The following is a 19,804-nucleotide window of genomic DNA, read 5'->3' as shown; positions in this document are numbered from 1 at the left end:
ACAGTATTAAGATAAAAAATAAACAAACATTAGAGTTTAAGTGGGTTTATTTGTAGAAATTTAACCAGTCTTTTTATCCTGAAGCATTGGTTACTAAAACACTTTGTGTAGTAATGTTTCTTATTATTATTTTTTTTTTTTTACCAATCCTGAGAGAACACCTCAACTGTTGGTGGATAAACAATGTGGTTCTCCTCTGTATACATTAAGCAGATTAATTTAAGCCCAGAGGGGTTTGTGAGCTGTGGGATCATGTGACACTTTCCTGCACTCAGTCTGCAGCAGGCGGCTGTTAAATTTAATGAAGCAGCCAGAATGAGATTCGCTGAACATTAGAGATGTCCACAACAGAAGAAAATGCTTCCTTAGAAAGCAGACACAGTCAAATGTAAATTCTTTGCCACTGTGTAACAGCAGTGTTTACATTGTCACGTTACTCTGCCACAGGCAAATGAGATGTCAACCCACTTTCAAATAACGGAAGTAAATCTTTGCGTAATGTTGCTGTTGCCATCATATGGTACAGTACTGTGCAAAAGTCTTGAGTCACCCCATCGTTTCTTTATAGTGTTGATTTTTTTAGCGGTTGATCTCCAGGCTTTCTGAAGATGGTTTGCTTTTTCATTCATTCCAATTCCATTCCATTCCATTCCATTCCATCCCAATTCTTATACCTGACTATTTTGAAGGAATGTTTTTTATATATGACCTGTTTAACACTGACCTGTGAATTATTTGCAAAAACCTAAGTCGCCCAACTCCAGGTATTAACCAGTGTTGTGTCTACACACAACAGACGACTTAGCGAAAAACTCACTTTAAATTGTATCTTTAGGCACTTTACTAGCTGCCTGTTGCAAAAACAGTATTGTCATAGAAAGAGTATTTTTGCACCAACAAGGTGATTCCTAAAAACCTATTACGTGAAAACCTAGCATAGCTTAGAATGGTGTGCAATTTGTACTTAAAAAATTTGAGGAAACAGAACAAGTGGCCAAAAAAGACAAAGCATGGTATGGGTCTGCATTTCAACCATTGGTACTGGGAATCTTGTCAAAAATGATGGAATTATGAAAGCAAAAAAGTACCATCAAATTTTCACCCACCATGTAATACAATCTTGAACATGTCTGATTGGTAGTAATCCCAAACACACTGTCAATACAGTAAAAATGTACCTGGACAGAAAAACACACAGTGGAACACTAATAGTCAAGGATTGGCCTCCCCATAGGCAACATTACTGAGGCAGTGTGGGATCATCTTAACAGAGAATGGAACAAAAGACAGTCAACAGCCAAAGAACATCTAAATGTCCTTCTGGAAGCCTGGAGAACTATTCCAAAAGGTTGCTTTTTGCCTCAAATACTCTATTACCATGTATGGTTGCATGTTTCAGTAGATCACTGCACCTATTTCACATTTTGCTAGCAAAATATAAAGAAATGAAGGGCAGCTCAGGATATTTGCACAACACTGTGTACTGAAGGCACCATGCAAAGAAGAAAGTTCCAGCAGCCAATAGCAGGTGAGCAGACTGTAAAAGTCTGCATACATGTCTGTTTTCACCAGCTTATCTTGTGAGGTAATACAGAGAGAACAGTGATGGGGCCAGTCACTGAGAGCCTCACAGTGACATCTGACCTCTAAATAGACTCCGATTCCAACCCTCAAACTTCTAGCAATGAGACTCCTTTTCACCAACAGGGACGTAACCATCTCGAGAGGGAGGTGCTTTCTGATGGAGGCTTTCACCGTCTGCTGCAAAGATGGTATGGAGTGCCTCCTGCTCCTGCTTTGTCTTTGGTAACTCAGTGGAAGGAGTGCTTAGAAGAACAAAACGCTGTGAACAGAAAATTGATTAAAAAACAAAGCATGTCAGTGATAGGATGTCTGACAAACTGATCAATTGTTCTTCAATTTCTAATAAACCTTTTTTTTTAACTTAAAGACATTCATTATGATTTTGAAACTTGAACTCCATGTGTCTTGTTTCTCTCCCTCTCTCTCTCTGCCATCATTTCATTTCACCCAGTTATTTGGATTTTCTATTATCACCTCTTTGGGTTCATCTTGTTGCCTGCTGGAATGATCTCAGTGGGATTTGCGATGGATTCATTTCATCTCTGCCTTGCAGGACTAGTTGTCATTTATCTGTAAACTCATTAAAAGGTACTCTTGCTCATTTACCTGCTTGCTTGTGTCTGCATTTGGGACATGGTTTTGGGAAGGTGGGGGCATGGTAAGTTACAATGTTTTCCTGCTGAAAACCTGCAACAATATTCTTATTTGGTGAATACCTTAACTAACACAAGATAGAAGTTCCCTTTATTCACTTAAGATAATGGTGTATATAAATAAATATATTCAAATATTATGATGAATTCTATGGCAGCTGCCAATTTCAGACTATAGAAATAGTGAACGGATGATCCAGAACTTTTTCAAAGTAAAGCAAAAAGGAAATGCTCTCGAGATATGTATACATACTTCTATAACAAATTATTTCAGCAAACAAATTGAACTATTGTTCATTCAAAAATACTGAATTATGACGAATCTGACTGGTTTTGTTTGTGTGGTTCAATCTTTAAGGAGCCAGTTTTTTCATATGCACAGAAAAATCCAAACAGTTTCGGACTTACTTCTCTCAGTGTTCCTGGGGTATTGTACAGTTTGAATGCCATACAAAGCGGTATGCAAAGCATGGAGGACAGAGCCAGGATCCAACCGATCCCATCCGCCCACAATGGGTACACATAATTATTATTGTACTTCAAAGGTGAGTACTTGATTAAGGCAAAGGCAAAGGTTCCCTGTGTGAAAGTATGATAACACTGATAAATAACTGACATTTAATACACCAGTGAATACTTTGACTGTATAATTTTGGTATCATCTTAAGATATTAGCTGAGTTTTATTGAAATGTATTTCTAATTTTGACCAGCAGAGGTTGCTCTACTTTTAGAAGAGAACTTAATAAAGCAAAACTCACAAAGCATGTTGCAGGAGTGAAGAAAAGCCAGCAGTATTTAATGGCAGGGCCGGGGCGATAGCCAATCATATCCTCAATGTTATCATAGAAGCGATCTGCACCTGTGGTTAGAGGAAAGTTGGATCAGTGACCAGTAGAGAGCTTAAAACCCCCAGCACACTATTATTTTAATAAAACAAGTTGCAGTTATTTTCAACTAGTAATGATCATTTCTTTAATTCCTTTGAACTCAAACCATCAATCTACACCTTTCATTTTATGGATGGTCTCTATTAGCAAATTAAGCACTGAGCATTTTTAAGTTCCAACAGTCTTTTTTCATTCATTTCATTTCATTCATTCATTTATTTGTTCATTTCAGGCACAACAAAAATACATATATTGAACATAAAGTGCACAAAACAAAAAACAAAAATTACCTGAAAAGGAGTGGGACAAAGAAAACTTATTAAATCCCACCCCTATACTCACTCATCAACAAAAAACAATAACCTTCCCACAGCTACGCCCATCGTTGCAACCAAACAAACCATCAACAGCCCCGGGCACATGCAAGCATCTCAACGGCAGCTCGCAAACAACAAATAGAACCTTCATAACTGAATACAGAATATATATTAATTATAAATTGCGTTACCACAGGTAACAGGCAATAATAATTACATAGTGACAAACACACATACATATACATACATACATATATATCTACACACACATGTACATATATGTACATACATACGCGCACACTTTTTTTTTTTTTTTTTTAATCCATACCAGCAATGGTAAGAGAACAGACATTACAGAGCACACTATAACCATCATTGAGTATACTGTGACCAAACCAACTGTTTGTAGAGGAATTTAAATCTATGAATATTTTTGCATTGTTTCAGTTGTAAACTCTTAAATAACAAACTCACCATAAACCCAACCGATGCAAACTGTCTGAAAAATGGCTACGAAGAGCAGGCACATCCCACTGGCTGCATAGTAGTCAAAGAGTTGGAAGACATACATGCCTCCCTGTGGGTACAGACAGACAGATGGACATGAGTTCACAAGTGTAAGGTAAAACAAATGAAAGACAACCTGCATGACGCAAAATATTGCTTTCGGGTCATTTATCCATTATGTGATTGGATTTTACTAAAGTGGAAACAATTTGCCAACAACAAAAGTTATTCACAGTTGGCTGTGTCACAGCATGATTTGTGCCAAGTGACTGAGTATGAAGGAATTTTAATAGGTTGCTAAAGAGAAGCTACAGTAGATGAACTCAGGCACTTTAAATGAGTTTGGCAGACTGCTTGGCGACAGTCTGACTTAGAAAAAAAAATCATAAAAAACCCCCCAAACAAAATGCCCCAGTAACTTCACTTAAATTCACAAGGCCATGGATTGGTAGTATTTATGCTCAGTATCACTTTGAAATCAAAGTTATTGAATCAAATGTGATAAAATGCTTATTATGTATGTATTAAAACTGAAAGAATTGCACAAACTAACCTCTGTCAGCATGATGAGGCCCAGGAAGAAGGATACTATTGCTACTGCCAGGATGAAGAGTTCCCTGCGATTTTTACGGCGGAAGACGGAAGGATACATATCCACCACGGCTGTGACCAGGCTCTCCACGCATACAAACTAATCAGGAAAAAAGGCAAAGTTATGAGATGTGCGTACTTTCTGATGTTGTGTACTGCATTTGTGTATGCATGTGCACAGACCAGCTGTTAATAAAAAGGTACTGAGCAACTGAGGAAAAATAGCAGAGCTGTACAAAGGCTACTAGTTGGGATTGTGTTCATATGACTATTATTTGAATTTTCTTTTTGTATGTGTTCTTTTGTGGGTTATTTTGCTACATGCTGGCCTCACCTGGCTGTCCAGTCCTAGAAATACAATCATAATGAAGAAGAAGCAGGCCCACAGAGGGGAAAAAGGCATCATGGTCACAGCTCGGGGATAGGCAATGAAGGCTAAACCTGGACCTGTTGTACACAGAAATCCCACTGAAGTTAGAATTTGTGTTTTTCTTTTTAATCAAGCACATATTTTGATATAATACTGACATGTTCAGTTCAACTGTCTGCGCTTTAGAAAATTGTATTCTGCCATGCATTGATTCACACCCAATAAACATCCTGCAGTACTGATCAATGCACCATATCTTTATATATACATCTATATAGATACATGAAAGCTCTGTGTGTTCCTCAAACTTGGGCCCTCTACAAACCGCCTGGGAGTTGGAGGTTCTGCACAGTATCTAAGCTTTTCCTAGGACTTTGCTCTTCTGGACGGAGACCCTTTGATGTTGTGCCTGTTGATTACCACTACATCTAGTTGGTTGCCAGCAGCTGGAACTCAAAGGCTGCAACACAGGACGTTTTATCTTTGGTAGTGTCTCCTATCGGGACTTGGGGACATCTAGTCTATATTGTGCACAGATCCTGTACGTTATCCCAGCTGGGATATACTGCATCAACTTGCATCTTACATCCTGCTATTATATGTTGGATAGTCTTCACGACACCTTTGTACAGTCTGCAACTTGGGTCCTGTTGTCTATGGTGGACTCCTGCCTCTATGGATCTGATGGTATCTGTCAGAGGTACAGGCCAAGTTGGGGCTTGGTGGTCCATGACGGTTCCTCTTCCTGTTCCAATCACTGTCTGTCTTCAGCTGCCTCAGATCTCAACAGGGGCGGGGGGTGGGGCACTTATCTTCATCCTGCACTGTGACTCTGACACTCACTAATCCTCACCCCTTCCTCTAATCATTTTTCATAGTGCCTCAGGATTTTGGACTTTGGAGACCTCAGTGTATTGTGAGCAGTTTTTGTGTCTTGACATCAGAGGCATTTATCTCCTTATGTGGCTAACTTATTATTCCAGAATTGAAATGAATTATGTCAATAGTGCTCAATACACCTCCCACTGTGCTATAGGCTCTGGATCTTCACCTTCACCTTCGTCTTCAACTGCTACAAACGCTATTGCACTCCCATGTATCGCATATGACCTCTCTCAGTTGGATTAGTACACATTGCAAGTCCTTGTCCATATTAGCTTTGTTCCACTACCCACATCAGTATTTACTGGTTTCTCAACCCCTGGCATGGACCTTGATGTACAAACCTATCTATCTATCTATCTATCTATACAATATAAGAACTACAAACCTGATTCAGCCACTTCTGAGATGGGCACATTTTGCTCGTAGGACATGAAGCCCAGGATGGAGAAGATGGCAAAGCCCGCAACAAAACTGGTACCACTGTTAAGGAAACAGAGGGCCACACAATCCCTGCAAACAGCACAACAAGAATATAATCACTGAAAATAAATTGTTGAAAATATTACCGACATTACATGGAACAGAATTACTTGATATGCTCACTATATATATATGAGTGAGAGAGAGAGAGAGAGAATCATTACCTGTAGCAGTTGTTGTTATATTTGTTGTAGCTTCCTAGGGCAGTGAGGCAGCCAAGACAGATGGCAAATGAGAAAAAGATCTGAGTTCCAGCATCCATCCATACCTTTAAACAGAAATGAAAAAAATTAAGGATAAACTCAGACAGAAAAAGAAAAAACTAATGTTTATCAGCTTTCTACAGTGTTGTAAAAAATATTTTCCCCTTCATGATTTCTTTCTTGTTTTTGATTTTAATATTTGTCATAATTATTTGTCATATTTTCATGTTTCAGACGATCAAATACAGTTTAATATTACAAAGTGCAGTTTTCAAATGATGATTTAATTTATTAAGGAAAAAATCTAATCTAACCAAACCTACCCTGTATGAAAACAATGGGATGACCTTAAGAGAATATATTTCCAACAGAATAATCAGATGTCCTTGACAACCAAAGAAAATACAGACAAGTTTACACATTATTTTGGTTTGCATATTTTTGTGTTCCTGAAAGGCTCAGTCCAGTTTGAATGTTTGGAAACAGACTTCAATCCATAACATTAAGCAAGAACTACATTCACTGTTAATTTGTTTCTTTCTTCTGCTTCGAATTAAAAGAAACCTTTAACACCCACTCATAAAATTCTCTTTAACCTCTTATCCAGTTTGCAGGAGCAGTTGACACTGGACAAAAGGCCAGATACAGCCCCACCAGATCACTGTGTGTAAGATTAGGGTAAGATAAGATTGTTTTGCACAACGGCAACACCACACCCAAAAATGCAAATAGTGAACTCAGTCTTCAAAACCTCCCATGTGCCTTTTAATTTTTGAAAAAGTCTACAAAAGTACACGTGGCTTGTGTTCATTCCCTAAAGGACAATAAAGGAGGGGTGGGGCGAGTGTTTGGAATTCAAACAAAAGCAAGCACAAAAGAAACTGCAAGTGTCCTTGTTACCACCCATATTCCCAACCCACTCTCATGTGATTTTTAAAACTGTTTAAAGCAACCAGTTGTTTAGTTAGTTTAAAGGCACAAAAATGAGAGACAGGATTCAGTCCCTCATCATAAACCAGGGGTGGACAACTCCAGGCCTCGAGGGCCGGTGTCCCTGCAGGTTTTAGATGTGTCCTTGGACCAATACAGCTGATTTAAATGGCTAAATTAGCTCCTCAACATGTCCTGAAGTTCTCCAGAGGCCTGGTAACGAATTAATCATGTGATTCAGGTGTGTTGACCCAAGGTGAGATCTAAAACCTGCAGGACACCAGCCCTCGAGGCCTAGAATTGCCCACCCCTGTCATAAACCTACAATAACTGGCTTTATCTTTTAGCTGTTCAATGATCCTCCAGCTAGTCCTTAAGTGTGTCAGTCTTCTGCGTGAAGCTAAAAAGGGAAACTTTTCTCAATTTGGTAATGTCTCAATGCCAAGAGAAATGTATTTTCTATCTCTTTTTTTCAGATAGACAGGATGATGGGTGGAGTAACTGTGTTAGCTTTATGTGAATGGATGAGTACATAAAGTCAAATTATAAACATAGAATGCAAATTTGCCCATTCAGTAACAGCCTTCAAAGCTTTATTGTTTTAATTGTGTTGTTCGATACTGAGCTTGCTGTGATGTTCCTTTTTGCTTTTTTTGAGCAACCACCCCAATGTGGCTAGTGACTTTATGAGGCCATAAAAGAGAACAACACAAAGTAACAGTGCACTCAATTCAAAATCTTAAGTGCTGTATCCGGTGTTTGCTTTTGACAAATCTGAAAAGCTTTTCTTAAGAGCAAAAAAGCAAAGCAGTGAAAATCTATCTGAACCTGAAATCACATCTTTGCCTATGGGATGGATCAAACAGTCATGCTGACAATTTCTCGTAAACAGTGGTGACTTTCCAAGAAATTACAAATGTACAATACAACTAAAACGTTTAAAGACGATTCAATACATATCTTTAGAAATTTTTGGTGTTAAAAGCTGCCAGTCTCACAGTGAACCATTAAGTACATGATCAGGCCAACCCTCTACGAAAGGTCTGGGAGTTGAAGGTTCTGCACAATATCTTAGCTCTTCCTAGGACCCTCTGATGTTGAGCCTGGAATCTGTTGAAGCCGTTCTTCCAGTTTTGGGGTTACAGCTCTTAATGTTCCTGTTACTACTGGAAATGCTTTGGGCTTATATTCCATATCTGTTCCAGTCGTTCCTTCAGGCTCTGGTACTTCTCTATTTTCTCGTGTTTCTTCTTCCTGATGTTGCTGTACGCTGTAATTGTCACGTCTATCATAACTACATTTTATGCTTCTTGTTAACCATCTCTATATATGCTTGGTTGCCAGCAGCTGGAACTCAAAGTCTCACAGAACCTTTTATCCCTGTTGTTCCCAACCACCTTTGGTAGTGTTTCCCATCAGGACTTGGGGACGACTTCTGGTCTATATGCAGCACAGGTGTTCTTGTACACTATACCAATTACTTATGCAGTAGCTGGAATACACTGGATCATATTGCATCCTGCTGTTATATGTTGGATAGTCTTTGCCACATCTTTACACAGTCTGCAACTTGGGTCTTGTTGTCTATGGCGGACTCCTGCCTCTTTGGATCTGATGCTTAAGGCCTGGTGCTGTGCTGCTGTAATCAGAGCTTCTACGCTGCCCTTTAGGCTGGTATTTTTTAGCAATTGGTGGGATTTCTTGATGTCAGCCACTTTGTTTATTTACAGGCGATGTTGGGACTTGGTCCTCCATGAGGGTTCCTCCTCCTGTTACAGTCACTGTCTGTCTTCAGCTGCCTAAAGCATTCTTGGAGCACAACATCTCAGCGGGGGCGGAGGGTGGGGCATCTTCTTAATACATTCACAGATACTCTGTTGTTTAATCCTGGAATTGTGGCTCTGACAATCACTAATCCTGACCCTACTTCTTTTTGTTTTTCATAGATTCTTAGGATGCTGGACCTTGACTGGGGACCTCTGCATTGTGAGCAGGTTTTAAGCCAGTTTATATCAAGTTTCTGTCCTTAACCCAAATTTTATTAGCTTGTCTCTCAGATGCCAGTCAGTCAGTACTTGTCTAGTGGAACAGATGAAAGGCTGTGTTTCTCAGATTTGATCTGCATGCCTGGACATGTGTTTTTCTGACAATGTGAACCACTGTTCACCACCTCAGCACAAGTGTATTGTTTTTTTAACTTACTTGGGGGTCAGACAGTCGATTGATGTCGGGGTAAAGGTAGAAGTGGATTCCAATGGAGGCCCCTGGCAGTGTTACTCCTCTGATCAGGAGAACCAGGAGCATTACATATGGAAAAGTAGCTGTGAAGTAAACTACCTGGAAGGAAACAAAATTTTCTTGTGATTCTAACATCTTTTAAAACAATTCCTACCATTCAAGGAGCTTTTAATTTCAATTAAATGTGTTATTTTCTCTCCCTTTTTTTTCTTCAAAATGTGACTTCTTTAGTCTGCAAAAATTTCAAATATGAAAAAAGTAGAATATCTTTGGTAGCATTAAGCAGTGCAGATTTTCATTATATGAATTTGGTTAAATGCAAATCTTTGTTTTTCATTTATTACAAACAACAAAAGATTGTTGGAAGACTGGTATTTAATGGTGCATATCAATAACAAAACACGGATCCTGTTCTAACTGTGAATGTTTAGCACGGGAGGGTTTATTATTATTATTTTTCTTTTTTTACCTTGCCTGTGGATTTCACTCCCTTCCATACACAGAAGTAACAGATTACCCATGCAAAGGCAAGACACAGAGCCAGATCCCAGTTCAGAGAACCAATGTGGTCAATACCTGAAGATATTCTCAGTACTCTGCGCCTAAATCGAAAACATACGCACAGGAGAAAAACGAATTATTATACCTAATGTACTGATACAAACCCTTAGGAACCAGAAGCTAAGAGTTAAAAAGCGGAGAGAAACAAAAATAAGACAACTTTGACCAAGTAGTTTGACCTAATTTAATCCAAACCTCTAGAATAATTTTTTGTTTAGTAAATCTATTGGTATGTAAGGTCATTTGAGGACATGGTCAAACAAAAGGACACTTACTCCCAGAACTCAATGACAGGAGAGGTGGTGTTCTCATGGTGATTGATGGAGGTATTCCCCTTCTGAAATGGCATACAGGAATCTTGAATGAAGGACAGACAAAAAGACATTCAATCGTGTGAAGAAATCCAAGCGTTCTCCAAGGTTTCCAAGTTACACACAGGCAAGACAAACAAGTGCCGACACTGAGACAGACAGAAACAGTTTTCCTGCAGCATTCACTCCCTGTATTCAAAAATATAGAAAGAAAAAATCATAAAAGGACGTTTTATCTGCATGCCTAAAAGTAGTCTTTAGAGACCTTTAGAGATGCTGACCTAGGTATCCTTGATTAAAGATTACACCAATAGTATGTGCAGCACCGGCAAAGACTTTCGGCACTTCACATGCTAAAATTCTTAAACATCATAATTCAGTTGGCAGTGACTCCAAACATACAGATACAGATGCCAAAGAACTGTCAGTGACGAGAAAAACAAGGGGTCTGCCCCTTCCACTCCTCCTGTGGTTTACATGGATATTAACTGTTCTGAAATGTTGCATATTGTGTATGACAGGTTGTCTACACTTTGAATACAAAAAAATTGTATGACAGAAATGACCAATCACAGAAATTCCATGAGCTATTATAATTTGCTGGTTTCTATAATCTTAACCAACATAAAAATGATCAGCATCCATTTTTCTCAGTTTATTGTATCACAACTGTGTTCATTTATATATGTATTTATCTATAGACAGCCTACAGAGAGGGCTTTTCAACCAATCCAAACTGCCCGACATGGATGACACTGTGTGTAGGTCACATTTGCTGCTTTTGTCTATTGAGAAAAAAAAGATGCTTTTCCATTATTGTTCATAGAGACAGTGTAAGATACTTGAATATTGTATTTATGTATTGTGTTGGAATATGGCCATTAAAGAAATTTATCCCATGTGGACAGCAAAGTCATACACACCAATAAGAACTTTCTTAGTAATATATGATAAGCAGAGATACAAAATCTTTATGTCTTACTTGTGTTCCAGCTATTGTTGCAGGATGCCCAGGGCAGATCCCAGGTGAAGGAGTGGAACAGAAAGAAGATGGCCCAGGCTAACACAATAATGTAGTAGATGTTCAGCAGAGCAACAATTACCTGGCTGCCATAACCCAGGCCTGAAACAGAAAACATGCTTTTGGTGATAAGCAATAAAATACCACTATTACCAATCCTTTGACTTGATTGGTCAGGCCAGTTAGGTCATTATTTTTCCACAGTACCTGTCGCTGAACCAACATACAGTCAGGTAACTGTGCAAATGTATATATTAGTAAGTATTGTTTAGTTTAGTTCCACAGAGGCGTACTTTAATATTGTCACATTCTTGTGACATGTACTAGTGGAAGCACAGCTGGAGATGTACTGAATCTGTTTTTGTCACTTGTTAACAGCAGCCTGTAAACACTAAAGCTCCACTGAAGCTAATTGTGCCGTGTCTGATGTGATCCACCCAAACTTTTCAGTTCAAGTAAGGAGAAAGTTTCAGTTACGTGACCGTTTCCTAGGAATAGTAGGAATACTCTGTAGTTCACAAGCAGCTGCTTCAGACAATCACATATTTACATTTAACACATGAATTAGACATATGTATCCATGTATGATACTGTTAACACCATAAAATATCCATAAAATGATTTCTTGGGAAAACAAGTTGATTACCTTCAAACAAAGGGCAGAGTTTCCTCCAGCAGGTAATGCCTCCCTCACTGGTGTACTGACCCAACGCTGTCTCCAGGAAGAAGACAGGGATCCCACAAGCAAACAAGAAGATGAGGTATGGTATAAAAAAGGCACCTGTACACACACAGATTGAAGGAAAAGTTGTTTTCAACATGTCCTCGAGCAATGCGGTGCAATTAGGACTGCTGCATCCTGAAGTTATTGTACACATACTGCAAGGTAAGGTTGCAAAATATTTTCTAGTAAAACATCCTGTTCCAAAGTTATTTTGCTAGAAGTTAAGCATGAGTTGGCTCATTCTTCATATTTTTAAAGGATTTAACAAGCCTGGCCTACTCATTCACTATTTTATTGATTGTCTTGGAATTTCTCACATGTTAGCTCATGTATTTTTTTTTCTTTCAACGCTAATGCATACGATAGTAATTATAAAAAATTATAATTAATCCAACTTTCAAGCAAAGCACTTGTAGTTTATCAGTTTAATTTGCATGCTAGGTAGACTACTCTTTCCAAAGGAAAGGAAATGATGCATAAATACATCTACTAATCTGAAGTGTCTTGTGGCTGTAATCTTGCCACCAGACCCCGATGCAGTGCATGACTGTGTAAATGCAAAAATAAATAATATAAATAAAATAAAAGATATCTCAAGATAACGAGGTAACGAGCAAAAAACGTTCATTGGCGACACTCACCTCCTCCATTCTTATAACAAAGGTAAGGAAAACGCCAGACATTCCCAAGGCCAATAATCTCTCCTGCCACGGACAGAATAAACTCAACTTTGTTGCCCCATTGTCCCCTTTCTGTCATCTTCTCCTCTGTACTGGGTACAATGTCCAGCGGCCTGCTGTGCCCATTAGAAGCTTCCACCTTGGACGTGTTTTCCATATCGTTTGATTGACCTAAGAAATTGAACATAACATAGTGTCAGGATTTGTTTTAAAGGCAGACTCAAATGTGGAGCAGAACACAGAGTTGAACAGAGCATAACAAACAAACAAACAACCCACCCACCCCCAAAAATGACCAAAACCAACACAAAGTCCAAGCATCACAATGAAAAGTCACACAAGGGACAAAGTAGAGACGCTGAAAGATAAAGGGAAATGCTATAGTTTGGTTTAGCTTAGTTTACTTTAGTAAAATCTCCCTTAGCTGCAGAAATGGAGAAGCTATTCTTCCTGGTATCGCACACCATGGGAACAAAAACTTCAATGAAAAACTTGCAAATACTAAACAGTAACAGGAACCTAAATATAATGTTTTATGTTTATGATTGGGTTTGGATGTAAATGGTGAATTTTGGATTCAAACATACCACTGTGTTTTTTTTTTCATCCAAAATGAAATGAATAGATACAGTTGTGGTCACAAGTTTAAATCATTTTGAGAGTTTCTCTAATCCACACAGGGTCATAATTATATCCCCACCCTAATATTTGGTTAAATGTCTCTTACTAACCTCGGCCAGACAAGCTAAACAAGCTTCTGCGATATGGACCCAGCTTTTAAGCCACAAAGAGTAAATATGGTTGAGATCAGGGTTTTGGAAAGGCCACTTCAGAACGTAATGTTAACCTGCTTTATCCATTCCAAAACCAGTTCTGAAGTGTGTTTGGGATCATTGTCTTGTTGGAACAGCCACTTGTGTCCAATGTTCAACCACTGAGCTGCTGATTTTAGGCGAAGATGAAGAATTTGGAAGTCGTCCACCTTCTTCATGTTTCCACTTTGTGCAATGTACCAGGATCACTGGCAGCAAAACAGATCCAGAACATGATGCTACCACCACCATGCTTGAAAGCATGAAAACTGCTACAATGTTCTTAAGACTAAAAGCCTCACATTTACTCCTCCAAACTCATCACTGCGGCCAAATTGCTCAATCGTTGTTTTGTGTGACAATAAAGCTTTCATTCAGAAGGCATTTATGGCTTGTCCAATTTCAGTAGAGCTTAAAGGTGTCAATTTTGGAGCATGGACTTCATCATCACTCCACCATGTAAAAATAAATCATTAAAAGCCCCAAATTACCATAGAATTCATGCCTATGATGATTGCATGTAAACTTCTGTAGATTGCTGCAAAACGTCATACATTATTTGTCCCAGTCACTCTCATTTCAATACAACCATGACAGCAGTTTGTACAGACTGAACTTTTTTGTCTATAAAATTAACACGTTTGATTGCTTCATAAAAAGTGTTTCCATACATTTGTGATGATACACAGCTGAAACAATTCTGACTGAGATTTGTTTCTGCATTTTTATCCGTGAAAATGTTTGCATTCAGGATAATGCACCAACAACCTCAACAGGAGATTAAGCAATTTCAGGACCTTGGGTAGTTCTTGGTGAACATTTATATGATGTGCCATCTATTATTGTATTTACAAAAGCCAAAATGTATGCCATCTTTTTTGTGCATTGAATGAGGTCAGCAATTACTTGAGGTTATGTGACCACATTAGAAGTTGGTCAGGACCTCTGCCAAACCCTGTTTTGGGGCCAGCACTACTGAAAGAATTTCTCTCTATGGAGGAAACAGACAGTTCACTGACTGTGCTCACTCCTGTCAGGTTGCATTAACAGGCTTCTCACAGTCCATCTGTTACCCCTTTTTCCTCTCTCTGGAACACATTATGGTCACTGCTGCAGTCCTGCATCCTTCTGCAGGAAACACGCTCACACTAATCCGATTACAAAAATGTACCAATTCTTTTCCCCTTCCTTTCCCCCCCCCAAATATCCACACAAACACAAGTTACATGTAGTGTGACCTAGTTTAACAGGAGTAGTTTCTCCATGTTTTCTATGTTTACGTCTGAAAACAGCACGGGGGATAGAAGGTTCATTTATCACAAAGCCTTGTGTGAAGCCATCTTCAGGAATTTGCTCCTGCTGATAAAGGGCAGAGGTGGAGCACAAAAGCGACTTTGTATGTGATGTGTACATAGGGATGGAGGTTAGAACCACTTTAGGAGCCAAAATCTCAGCGGCAGAGCCAAATTGTGGCCGAGGTAAAAAATAGAGCTCTTGTTTTCGGAAGCTACTTGGTGGGAATGAAGGCTCAGTTCAACAAAAGTGGAGTGGCCTTGCAGCCAGATCACAGTTTACCTCCCCTTTTCACAGTTTCTCTGTGGGCCAAGTGCCTCACTTCAAAAAGCATAATTTTAATAGGCTCTAAAAGATCGAACTTACAATAGCCTTTCCTTGCTGAAATAGTAGGTATTCACACACGTTCAATACAGGACATCAGAGAAGAGGCACACTGTGAGAAAATGTGCCAAAACTGGGAACAAGCTCATGGAGGCAAAAAGGACCTTCTTCCTAGGAAACGGAGCCAACATTTCCTCTTTCTGAAACATAATGGTCTGACTGAACCACTGAGTGACCGACAGACTGAGCTACTGAATGACTGGCCGACTGACTGAAGGTTAGGCTGACTTTGTGGTCCAGTACTGTATTGTAAATACATCAAAGTGGGTAAATAATTCTTGTAAACTAAATATTTAGTATTCAAAATGTTGCCTGATAAGTAGGGCTATATTATAAGATGTGGGTTTTGTGTCCTTATAATAGGATTCTGAACTGAGTCAAAAAATATTCACATATAGGTGAATTCACAGGGCTATTATTTTCAAATCCAAAATCAGACTGACTTAATTTTGAGTGGGTAACACTTTGAACGTAAATACTGTAAATCTATAATGAAATTAGCCTGTGGAAAGAAGTTAAAAAGTTTACTTGTAATGGTTGTGCACAACTTGATTATTGACGTGCAAATTGTCATGACCACTGATCAACAACCATTGATCAAAGACCATTGATCAGTGGCCTAGTTTTAGTCGTTGTGCAAATGTACTGTTTATAAGGTTGTGAAAACCTGCAGTCAGCTGAGACTGAAGAAGTCACTTGGATGAGTGACGAAGCGTTTCTCCCACTGAAAACACTACGTTCAGATGAACAGAATCAGCCTTTTGGGATTTTGATCTTAAGTGGGCCCAAAGAGTGAAACTACACTTTCCACATTTAATCCCTGAGATTTCTTAATATAAGATAATGAAATTTTTACAATTTACAATTACAATTTTGGCAGCACATCTCAGTTTTTCTACATGATAAATGTGTAAAATTACAGAAAAGGTTCCAGTAGCTCACTGCCCAGACTGTCCCATATTCATAAAACGGACGTTTGTATAGTAGACAGTGAAATATAACAATTTTTCTGTCATTTAATTGTTTATCTATTACTGAACTGAACATTGGTGCATAATGAATGGCTGTAGGCTAGGTCTTTATCAGCAGTGAAAACTGTAAAGCTTTTTCTTTTTAAAGTTAAGTTTCCAATATTTATACCTTCTTTAATATTTTGTAAACCCATTCAGCAGGCCGGATTGCAGTCTTTGCCGATCGATTCTGACTATGTTTGACATCCCCTGCTCTAAGTTCAGTGGGACTGTAAACAGTAATGTATTATAAAAAAAAATCTGTTATCACTCAGAGGGGCTGGAAGAAAACTCAACAACTTGGTCTATGGCAAAGTTCTTTCACAATCAACGGGTTATTTCCCCCCCCCCATCTAAAGCTTAGTTAGTTTGTGTTTTACAAGACTAAAATGGTTGTGTTCAGTGATGTACTCAGAAAGATGTAGTTTTGGTTCCAGCAGACATAACCCGTCGATGTCCAACAATCAGACTAAGTTTACACAGTGTAATTAGGCAACACGTTCTCGGGTTGATGAAATAATCAATTCCGACACCACGTGAGAACACTGAATGTAACGTTTTCTGCTGCAACCCACAAACTGAACGGTTATGTAACGACACTCATCTTTTACCTTTTCACTAAAGCATATCAGTTTCCACGCCTGCTTGGTTGCAATGGTAGAGGAGTCAACTGGATCCGCGCTCCCTGTGCAGTGCGCGCTCCCGACGCATTGGAAACAAATTCTGTCGGGGATAACTACCTTGGCACGACACCTGCCATAACCTGTTCTCGGAAGAGATCCTTTACAAAATAACCGCACACCGTTAGCAAACGGTCGGAGCCTCATTATGTGCAACTTGCTCTGAGTGCAGGTGTTAGGAAGAGGAGCCCCGGGCATTATTTGACTGTGAGATGCCAAAAACCAACAGCACGGAGATTTCTCAAGGCTATTTTACTCACACTTTGTTTTCATAATCACGTTTTAATACTGAACACCACACTGTCGGCCAGCTGTGTATATTTCCTGTCGTCACTATATCAAATCCTCTCACGCCATCTACTCTAAAAAGCACACGTTGTAAGTTGCATTGCTTGAATGTGGACACTGGATTTATCGGCCATCAGTTAAATACTGCACAAGACGTCGTCTCAGAGATAAATGAATAAGCTTAGCATTTGAGCTAATCAATCTTTTTTTCTGACATTTTGTAATTTTTGGTGTTACATCTAAGAAAAAAATGAATGCTTGAAAGACACAATGCAATGAAAAGCACAGCTAGTTAATAAGAATTGCATTTTAATCAAAAGCTCTTGCTTTAGATGAGAAGTGCATTTAATCAGGTTTTGCAGGATTTCTTTTTAATGAACAGAAATAATAACTGCAGACAATGAAGGAAACGGCTTGCTGAAAAAATGTTAGTATGTTTTTTTGTTTTTGTCTTTTTACACAGCAGCACTTCATGGACAAATCAGGAAGCGTTGCAGAGATCAGGTTAAATAAACTAAGTGTCCCAAGAGCTTTCGCTAAGCTTCTGTGCCAAATAAGTTTGAAGCTTTCTGGAGCAATGACTTCACTTATTTTTTTCATCTGTGAACCCAGAACAATATAAAGTGTTTAATAATCAAAGCTACTCACCTTTCATAGTGTCAAAGTGTGACAGTTTCCAGGAGAGAGCAGACCATATGGAGCTCTGCTGCCGCTTCAGGTTTCACTATATAACACGCTTGTTATATAGTGAAGGGGCGGAGAACTGAGAAACTGGAAACTTTGGTGAAACTGAGTGATTTTTCCCTCTGCTTTGCCCCATAAGCGCGCGCGCACACACACACACACACACACACACACACACACACACACACACACACACACACACACACACACACACACACTCTCTCTCTCTCTCTCTCTCTCTTTCTCTCTCTTTGCCATCCATTTCTATTCAGACACCCCCACACTGAAATGCACACACACCAACTCCCCACTGCACACTAGAGGTCTGTGCTGTCTCACCGTGGTGGGATAATTACGTAACCTTTTGACACGCACATTCTCCCAGGGTCTGTTCTGAGAGCAACTACAAAGTACGGTGGAGACACTGGTTGGACTATGTGTACCATCAGCACACATGTTCAGTCATGTTTGTTACTGGGGCTGGTATGCAGAAATGCATCATGCTTAGATTGTGCAACTTTGAATCATCTGCTCACACGAATCGTTCTAGTTGTTTCTGCTGTCTCTCTTTAGTATTTTCCTACTCCTGGGAATTAAAATATCCATCCTGCTTCATGAAGTCCCGGCTCCAAAAACACCATTAATTCAGACCACGAAAAAGGAGGCTTTATTCCCTCAATCCTTCTTCACAGTCCCAGAAGCCCATTCAGATTTTTTTTTCCCACCACAGGGGTCCAGATGGGTCTAGTTCAAGGCATTTGTTATAAGGTCACAATGCAGAGGATCTGTGTGGAGGTGGAGACAGATTTAAGGACAGAGTTAAGATGTTCTTAACTCCACCCACCACCCCCACCAACTCACTCAACTCTATCTCCTTTGTTCCCCCACTGTTTCATCGTTTTAAAACGTATGCATTATCCATACAAATGAAGCCATCCGTGATTCCCTTTAGTTTCCTCTAGTGTGACAAACTGAACACACAGGGCATCTGAAAAGTTGCAAATATGAGCATTGCATTGTAAGTAAAGTTTTTTCAAAGTTACATCAAAAAAGAAAAATACAGAGTATGTAAAGTAGTCAGACAAACAGAGGAAAACACAGAAGAGAAACTTAAAGTGCAAAAACTCGTCTAAACAAATAGTTTAACCGCTGTTAACACGTACAAACAGGTATCAGTGGTTTCTAAGCTTTTTTCGCCCCCCAAAGGGCCCCTTTTCATAGATAAAAATGTAACTCTGACTTTCACCAAGGTGGAACCACTGCTTTAAATTATTACAACTACTTCATACGCTTCTGTAGCAACATGTGTAGACAAGCAAAACCAGGTAAAAGACACTGGAGAGCTCAGCAATGGGCTGCGTTTTCTCATCTTTTTCTGCTGCTCCCTTAAGTGTGCAGCCACAAATCACAACTCTGATTATCCCCTGTGCCCGAGTTCTTACAGCTTGGAATTCTATAATTAGGCTTTATTTTTATTTCATTTAAAAAACAAAATAAAGCAAAACAAATAATCAACAAATGAAATATCCCCTGTATATTTTCAATCTAATGTCAGGTTTGTTCATTTTTCAATCTCGCAAAAACATTTCAGTTAGTTTTCTTTTTTTAAGAAGCGTAACTTTAATATATATTTTCATTAATTGAAAATGTTTTTTTATACAACGTTTTAGTTTTTAGTTTAGTTTTAGTTACCTGTAACAAGCTTGCTC

At 39.0% G+C, this 19,804-nt stretch overlaps 1 protein-coding gene across 1 annotated transcript; it reads right to left on the bottom strand.

Moving 5' to 3' along the window:
• Positions 1 to 123: 123 nt before the first annotated feature.
• slc6a13 (solute carrier family 6 member 13) lies at positions 124 to 18,207 on the bottom strand. Its single transcript, XM_006782482.3, has 15 exons — positions 18,060 to 18,207; positions 12,906 to 13,115; positions 12,187 to 12,321; positions 11,502 to 11,642; positions 10,484 to 10,565; positions 10,117 to 10,249; positions 9,612 to 9,746; positions 6,441 to 6,544; positions 6,182 to 6,306; positions 4,876 to 4,988; positions 4,504 to 4,641; positions 3,918 to 4,020; positions 2,998 to 3,098; positions 2,646 to 2,816; positions 124 to 1,843 (listed from the first exon to the last, which is right to left on the bottom strand). Exons 1-15 carry the CDS (start codon positions 18,064 to 18,066, stop codon positions 1,679 to 1,681), a joined length of 1,863 nt encoding a protein of 620 aa, XP_006782545.1. The 5' UTR covers positions 18,067 to 18,207; the 3' UTR covers positions 124 to 1,678.
• Between the last annotated feature and the right edge of the window lie 1,597 nt (positions 18,208 to 19,804).

Source organism: Neolamprologus brichardi, chromosome 7 (assembly GCF_056152115.1).
Source record: "Neolamprologus brichardi isolate AB-2024 chromosome 7, ASM5615211v1, whole genome shotgun sequence".
NCBI lineage: Eukaryota > Metazoa > Chordata > Actinopteri > Cichliformes > Cichlidae > Neolamprologus > Neolamprologus brichardi.
The sequence above is the reverse complement of the archived record's forward strand: the minus strand, read 5'-3'. Positions and strand labels throughout refer to the sequence as shown.